The 8,067-nt window shown below is 43.3% G+C and overlaps 1 protein-coding gene across 1 annotated transcript; it reads right to left on the reverse strand.

The window, feature by feature from the left end:
- Nucleotides 1-1,793: 1,793 nt before the first annotated feature.
- On the reverse strand, nt 1,794-7,709 carry LOC104382199 (myosin regulatory light chain 2, smooth muscle minor isoform). The gene is made up of 4 exons (XM_086609220.1): nt 7,641-7,709; nt 6,737-6,935; nt 6,406-6,567; nt 1,794-2,667 (listed from the first exon to the last, which is right to left on the reverse strand). Exons 2-4 carry the CDS (start codon nt 6,918-6,920, stop codon nt 2,495-2,497), a joined length of 519 nt encoding a protein of 172 aa, XP_086465346.1. The 5' UTR covers nt 6,921-6,935; nt 7,641-7,709; the 3' UTR covers nt 1,794-2,494.
- Nucleotides 7,710-8,067: the final 358 nt, after the last annotated feature.

An 8,067-nucleotide genomic window follows, 5' to 3' on the forward strand; every position in this document is an offset into this window, starting at 1 on the left:
TCTGTTTGTACATACATGACAGTAACAGCAGCTTGCAGATACCTCTTTCCACTTTCTTTTGTAACAAATTAATTTGATTAAAGAGCTGAAATTCAGTCACAGAATCATAGAATGTTTTGAGTTGGAAGGGATCTGAAAGATCATCTAGTTCTAAGCCCCCCGCCTTGGACAGGGACACCTTCCACTACACCAGGTTGCCCAAAGCCTCATCCAACCTGGCCTTGAACACTTCCAGGCATGGGGCATCCACAACTTCCCTGGGCAACCTGTTCCAGTGCCTCAGCACCTTCATTGTAAAAAATTTCTTCCTTATATCTAATCTAAATCTCCCCTCTTTCAGTTTAAAGCCATTGCCCCTTATCCTGTCACTACACGCCCGTGTAAAAAGTCCCTCTCCAGCATAGAAAAGCTGTAATTTAAAAAGTCCCAACAGCCTCAGTCCTCGTTATGGCAGGAGCAGAGCTTCTGTGGGAACTGACCCTATTTTCCTCTGGATGCTGCCACAAACGAGCAATTCGGGACTAAAAAAAACCACAAACCAAAACAATGAAAAAGCGTGTTGCGAGCGATTTGCCCTTCAGCTGAGTCAGTGCTAGGAGCTGCCGTGCCACCTACTGACGGTTCCGAACACCGGCCCGGCGCTCCCCGCTGCTCCGCTCCCTCCGCGGGGAAGCCGCGCCAGCGGCGCGGGGCAAGGAGGGCGGCTGGCCGCGGCTGGTGAGGACCTGGCCCGCTCCTCCTCCTTCAGACCCGGCGAAGTTGGTTTCACCGATAGTTTACATAAGTTCTTTTTGTTTGTTACCTCTGCCCCCTCTAAATGTAAATATTTTCAGAAAAAAAGCAGCAACTAAGAGAAAACTTATTTTTGAAGCATTTGGATTTTTTCACTTGTCTTCTCACGAAGCGTTATGAACCCTTTCCCTCCTCTCTTTTTCAGCGTCTTTCCTACTTTTCTTAAAGGCCTCCTGTTAGCATCCTGTGGTCCTTCATGTGCCTGGACAGCCCCCATTCTTTTGGAAAGCTCACTGGGACTCCGGTAGAGCAGAAGCTTCAGAGCTTTTTCTTACAGGTACCAATGAATGATTTTTACAGCATCGTCCTCAAAAGACAACAGTCCTCGTAGGTTATTCATGAAAGAACAGTGTAGTTCTAAAACAAAAGAGTCACTGTCCTCTAACGGAATTTATTAAAAGTCCAGTTTGCAATAGCAGCCTACCAAGAAATAGCAAAATGCTTTCAGCCAAATGATGTTTCTTAATTTTGTAAGGTAAATTCTTGAGGGATAACAATGTAATTCCTGAAAGTGACAGAAGCAACTCTGGTCACTCTTTCTCTCAAGACCAAAAAACCAAAACCACAAATATTCAGATCACGGCAAAGTGGCTCCAGAGTACTGTAGCAAATCTGCTATGCATTCCATACCACAGATCCAGAAGATATAATTATGAGAAATGGAACAAAAAGGAATGCCTCCTTCTCACACACTCAAAGCACCACTCAGCAGAATCTCTTAAAAATATACTGTATATTGTTTCATTTCGAAAGTAAGAATAACATTTCCAGACAGAAAACAAAAAGGGCAGAGATAGCACACCTTCCCTCTTCATCCAGACCCATTCTCACTGTGCTTTGAAAAAAGACAGAAAGAGGAAAGAAATTAAAAAATAAATGGTTGCAATGAAATGTAACAAATTCTGTAGTGTCAGACCTGCAGATCTGGTAAGACGCATCACTCAAACATTCTACTCACACACAGTGCCTTTTTTAAGAAAACACTAGGATTTACCATGTAAGTCTTTAAAAAGCAGTATAAATATCGTATTCGGTGTCAAGAAATGGAGGCACTAACATTGTAAAATACCCCCTCAATTACACCTGCAAGATTTAAAATTTTTAATGTGCAAGTCTTGGACAAAAATCATTAATTTACAATGTACTAAAATGCGAAAGATGGGAATTTCTTCATTGTACATGCTCACAGTAGTAAGTGAAATCTTCAGTCGCTGAAATACAAAAAACAGTGTGCTTAAGTGACTTATGCTTCATTTTTAAGGCAAAAATAGGTAACAACATGACTGCATACAGTTGCGAAAATATTTACAGATACGATTAGATAAACAGTCCACTTCTAGCATGAAAATTTTCATGATGTACTTAATATAGCAGTGTTTTACTTCAAAAGTTACCATTAAAAATGTAAAATTAATCTAGCTAAGAAGAGTAGCACTGACACTTTCACCTGGGCCTCCGCACACACCGACCTCTGTCCCTAAACCTCTATCACTGTACGCTGTCCTCTCTCCCTGCCCATTTCCAGTCTTATTACACTGCAGTAACTGTGCCTGAGCAGCCCCAGAGTCCACAGAGGAAAAAGCTGGAATGCTAAAAATGTATGCAAAAGGTTCCAACAGGAAAAAAAGGAAAAAATAGATCCTGAGAAATAAAATTAATGGTGGGCAGGGGAGAAGCTATCCGCAGGTATCTGGAGCTTTGCTCAGTCATCCTTGTCTTTAGCGCCATGTTTCAGGATGCGCGTGAATTCAATGTAGTTGAAATTCCCCTTTTTGTCGATGGGTGCCTCTCTGTACAGCTCATCTACCTCTTCATCTGTGAACCTGTCTCCCATCGTCGTCAGCAGCTCCCGCAGGTAGTCTTCTTGGATGAACCCTAGAACGAGATGTACAGAGAGAAACACAAAAGAGAAGCTGTTTCTTAGCAGAGTCTTCAAAAGTGGTAAGATGCACATAAGACAGACATACGGATGGACATGCAACTAACTAACACAGCATGTAATATATGCATTTGCACTAAGAGCCCAAAATACTTCCTTAACTGAATTCTAAAGAAATTCCTTGAATGCAAAGGGGAAGGGGAAGAAATTTAATGCGTTTCATGCAGATATTTGAAAAGAGGGCCTGATCTGCTGTGGTCTAATAATATATATTTCCAGCTACTGATCTGAAACATCTCAAAGTGGAAAAACAAGTTCCTGTCACTGCTAGTCCTCATTACACAAGCTGTTCTCTTAATTGAATTCTATTTTTCTTGACTTAATTGTGCGTCCTCTATAAATTAGTTTCCTCTGGGGACTAAATAACCACTGGTTGGTTCTTCACTGCTGCACAATCCTGTTGCTGGAGGCGGTTTACGTGGATGCAGTGAACTGCTGGCAAGTGTCCAGGGAAAGAGTTTTTAACAGAAAAGACTTTCAGACAGGATTGAGCAAGTTAAGTCAGGAGGGAGGAACAATATTTACTGTAGAGAGGTAGAGGCAGAGAAGCTAGTCAAGTAGTCTGTATTAAGTTAACTTATTTAAGCTAAAATATTAGCAGAAGATTTTGGAGGAAATTAACAAAGATATAAAAATGAGCCATTGCTAAGTATGTTCTGTTAATTCAATTTCAATAGACGGGCAGAAGCATCAGTTGCCAAGTAACTGCAGGAAAGTTTAGAGATTAAAAAAGGAATGTGCATAACAAATGGTAGACGGAAGAACGCAGAAACTGCTTAATGTTGAAATAAGACTTACCATGCCTTTAAATGCACAAGAGTTGCTTCATTTGAGAAAGAAATTGGTTATTGAACTTTTGTTGGAGAGATATCAATAACAGAGCAGAGAAGATAGAAGTATGTTCCAAAAAAAAAAAAAAAGTAAACTGTGCAGAACAGCTGGAAATCCTATGTAGACACCCACATCAACTGATGTAGATTCAACTAGAACGCGATTAAAAAACAAGTCCTACTTTGGAAAGACAGTTGAATAACTTAAGCAAACAGAGTTCATGAGAGAGACAAAACCGAACAGGCAATCAGAGGACCAAAAGGCAGTCAATAAGCATGACAAATTGTCACAGGGTTGGTCTATGCTGCAGGGAAGGGAAAAAAAAAAATCTGTGTTAACAACATATGCTCATTAAAACAGCATCATATCCCAGCATAGACAAGCCCTCGACTACTGAGTCCAAATGAAGAAGGCTAACAGCAATGTTCTCCTTTAAAAATGGGGAGAATGTTCAGTTAGCTAGGCCCATCTTAATGGGGTCCAATTTTGGAGTTGTCTCTTTGCAGATGTGTCTAAAGGAGGGGAAAAAACAGCTAAACAGATCAGGCTCTCTATTTCTGCAGTCCTACAGAGACCAAGTAGTGACGAGAGACGACATAAGGATTAGTATTCAAAGAATGCAAGGCCTTTGGTGCTGCAACTTCAGCCTCAAGGACTTAATTGCTTCCTCCTGTCTGAAGAGCTAGGTGTTTAAACACCCAGCTAGGCTGCCAGACTAGGAATACACTGAAAGTTTTAGCAGCAGAGAATTGTAAAGCAAACAGCGCTCCCACTCCCCCTCACACACAGCTTCAATGTAGACAGGGAACAACAAATTAACAAAGCAAAATTTAAGACTCAGCCTGTGGCAGGCAGCACAAAACAGATGACAATGCAGGATCAAAGAGCAGACAAAAGATACACCAAATGCGGACAGATACAACTTTTATACTAATTTCATAGTACTACATATGCTGAAGCAATACACCCAACTAGACTGGCAACATAGGAATGTAAGTAAAAACCAACAAGTACAAACACCTTATTCTCATCAAGAGGATTTGGTTTGTATTATTCACTTTCAAAAGAACTACACTGATGCCGAGTTAGAAAATTAGGCCCATAACACACACACGTGGAGATTATGAAGTAAAAAAAAAAAAAAAAGAAAATGTTTGACATAGCTGGAAATGCTTTGGTTCATTTTCAAAAGGAACACTGATCAGAAGCCACATTTGAGAATAAAGGTAAGCAAACATAACATGGGTTCTACGAATATATTACATGTTATTCTGAAGACTGCATTTTGGCTATTATGAATCAAAAATCAATAAACAGCATAACTGTCTAACACGTTTCCTGGTTAAAATTTGAGGATGGCGTGTAAGACACAAAAGAGACTGTGGAACCATTATCCTCAAATCATCCTGCGACTAGACTAAAACATTTACCACACAGAGTTGAAAGATAATAAAATCAATCTTATCAGTACATGGGGGTCTGAACTAGTAACTTATTGTTTACATAGACTTATTGTTTACATAGGTTACTGTTCAAAAGAACTGGTAGCACAATCATTTTCTTTATATCCTAATTCGCAGGCTCTTGTTTTGGTGCACACAAAAAAACCCTGTAGCACAGTGAGTCAGGCTACCTGTGGAGAGAAAATAATTAACCTGCTAACAAAACTTCCTTCTCTAGGAGATGGTAAAGAGATTTCTCTTGAGAGGGAGGAAGTCAATTAACATTTGAAAAGGCCTTACCAACAGAAAGCCTGTTTACCTACACCTCAGCAGGAAGGGGATGCTCTTTGAAAAGGCAGAAGGTGCTAAAAATACACAGACTGAAAATAGCCGTTTGAAATGGAATCATATCCTTTGAAAGGTTCAGAGCATGTATCACATTGAAATATTGTGGTGGACAGTTGTGAGGGAAGCTGTAGGTGCGGTGACATCTGTAGCACAGAGGCTACATAATTTCGGCATGCACTAGTAAGACGTGTTCACAACATGTCAAAGCACTGATGTTCTGTAATTCTGCAGAATTGCCCTAAGGATTCATCCCTGGTTGCTACCCACCTCTCTGGAATCTTAGCCTACATGCATAAATAAATAAAAGCATAAACTCTAACCTCAAGATTACAGGTGCAACCTTGAAAGTCTGATAGAGTAAAACCGAGCTCTGCATTTTCCTCTTTCCCCACACCTTCCTACACACGTCAGTCCAATCTGTCATTTCTGTCTTCTAGACCTCACCTTGTTTTTATCTTTAGATCTTTAAGGTTACAGCCCTTCCTGCAACCTGAAAACTAACTGAGCTGTGGGTGAGGGCATGACACATGGCATTTGTCATCAGAGCCACTAGGCAGGATGAGTGTTCAACAGAGTTTACGTAGTCTGGACAGCCTGTCTTGAAATATTACATATATCAAAGTATTCAGATGCATCTCAGATGTACTGCAGGGGGCAGACAAACTCAGTTGTATTCCAGATTTCACATCCGTTACCTTTTCAATGCTACAGAAAATCACATATTACCAATCTGAATTCCCCATCATCTTAGAGCAAATGCATCTTATTTTGCACTCTGAGGACTATGCATGCTGCCTAGTTAAAACACTCTTCTTCAAAGCCTCACTAAAGAACATTACTACTAGTCCTCAGTACTCAGACAGATCAGCCAGACAGTTTTAACTCTCACTCAGTAATAAGGCAAATTCTCATTACTTGGTAAAATATGCCATCTAGAAGGACTACTGTGTCATACTTCATTTATAAAGGTGCAAAGATCAGCAAACTATGTAGAAAACTAAATAAACAACATAAGAAATGCCTCCTGCAAGCAGTTCAGTTTAACCCACATACCTGTTGCTTCTTCGTCAAAGCAAGCAAAAGCATTCCTGATTACATCTTCCGGATCAGTGCCATTTAACTTCTCACCAAACATTGTGAGGAACATTGTGAAGTTTATGGGGCCTGGAGCCTCATTCATCATGGCATCTAGGTATTCATCCGTTGGATTCTTTCCTACAAATCAAGGGATACATATCTGGTTTAGCCTTCAAACTAAAACAAAAAGTCAGCTGAACAGCATCATACAAACTGAGACACCTCTCATAAGCTGTCCCAAACTCAATTGTTCTAACTATAACAGCGCCTTTTTGTTTGGCAAGCAGAAACAGAAAAGTGACATTACCAAGGGAGGCAAGCATGTCGTGCAAGTCCTCTTTGTCAATGAAGCCATCCCTGTTCTGGTCGATCATGTTGAAGGCCTCCTTGAATTCCTGAATCTGCGACTGATCGAACATTGCAAATACATTGGAAGTGGCGCGCTGAGGGCGCTTCTTGGTGGTCTTCGTCTTTGCCTTTTTGCTCGACATGTTGATTTTTGGACACTAGGGAGAGAAGTAAACACTGTAAATTCAATAAAATCAGAATTAGGACTTCAAAAAAAAAACTTACTAAGGTTTAAAGTTCATAGAAAACACCTCTGATACCCTTCTATTTCCTCTCATTGGAATATATGCCTTTAGTCAAGAAGAGAAAAAGAGAAGTAGAAAATACGAACAAAGGACAGACAGACTACTAACCAAAAAAAAAGTCACTAAAAGAAGCCATAAATTAAATTTCAGTCTTCAAAGGGACAGCTTTTGTCTGGGACCGCTTCCTGACACACACATCTGCAAGAAGGGAACTCGGACCGATCTTGAGTTTGAAGGAGCAAAGTGAGGTTTTGAAGAGCTGTCGTCAAGCCTGTGAAAGAACTCCGCAGGGATACAGATATATGATAACTGCGTGCAGTATTAGGCACAGGGGAAGGAGAACAAACTCTGAAGCACCTATAGGTGAAATCTGACAGCAGTAAGGGCCCTCTCGACCTCGCCGCCGGTGGGGGTTGAGGCTCCGGCAGCCGGAGCCTCAACCCCCACCGGCGGCGAGGAAGCCGGCGCCATGGCTTCTCCGCAGCAGCAGCTGCTCCAGCGTCTTCCTCCAACGGCGGCTGGCTCGAACGCGTCTCCCAACGATCACTCTCCACAGCCCGCATCCAAACATCCCCCCACCGGCGGCACCCGGATCCCTCCCCGCCTCCCCCGCCTCACCCCGACGGTCGCTGCGAGGAGCCGCTGTGAGACAGACGGAGAAGGGAGGAAGCGGTAGCGGCGGCGGCAGCAGCAACCTCGGAGCTTCCCGGAGAAACCATCGCCCTCCTGAGCGGCGGGTGGGGACGAGCGGCGGGCCGACGCCGGGTGGCGGCGGGAGAAGCGGCGGAGGGCAGCGGATGGGCGGCGAGGCTTTTCTCTCAACGATCGCACCCTTCTCTCCTCCCTCGGGGCGGCTGTGATCGGGGCGTCCCCGCAAACGCTTCTGCCCCCCCCCGCCTCCGGCGGCGTTGGCGCAGCCCGGGGGAAGCCGCCGCCGCCGCCGCCACCGCCGCCGCCGGTGCTCGGCCCTGGGCGCCGCCTGCAGGTGCCGGGCAGCGGGGAAGGGATGGAGGGAGCCCCGCTGGCCGCTGCCGCTCCAGGGGCG

The sequence above is a fragment of the Tauraco erythrolophus genome, chromosome 3, assembly GCF_009769465.1.
Source record: "Tauraco erythrolophus isolate bTauEry1 chromosome 3, bTauEry1.pri, whole genome shotgun sequence".
In the NCBI taxonomy this organism is placed as follows: Eukaryota; Metazoa; Chordata; class Aves; order Musophagiformes; family Musophagidae; genus Tauraco; species Tauraco erythrolophus.

Bases quoted from the DNA above. Each gene is read 5' to 3' on its own strand.
- LOC104382199 (XM_086609220.1), bottom strand. From the start codon at position 6,920: ATGTCGAGCAAAAAGGCAAAGACGAAGACCACCAAGAAGCGCCCTCAG. The intron at 6,568-6,736 runs GTAATGTCACTT...CTTGATTTGTAG, and splicing joins CGACATGCTTGCCTCCCTTG to GAAAGAATCCAACGGATGAA. The intron at 2,668-6,405 runs GTATGTGGGTTA...ATCTCGTTCTAG, and splicing joins CTTTGACGAAGAAGCAACAG to GGTTCATCCAAGAAGACTAC.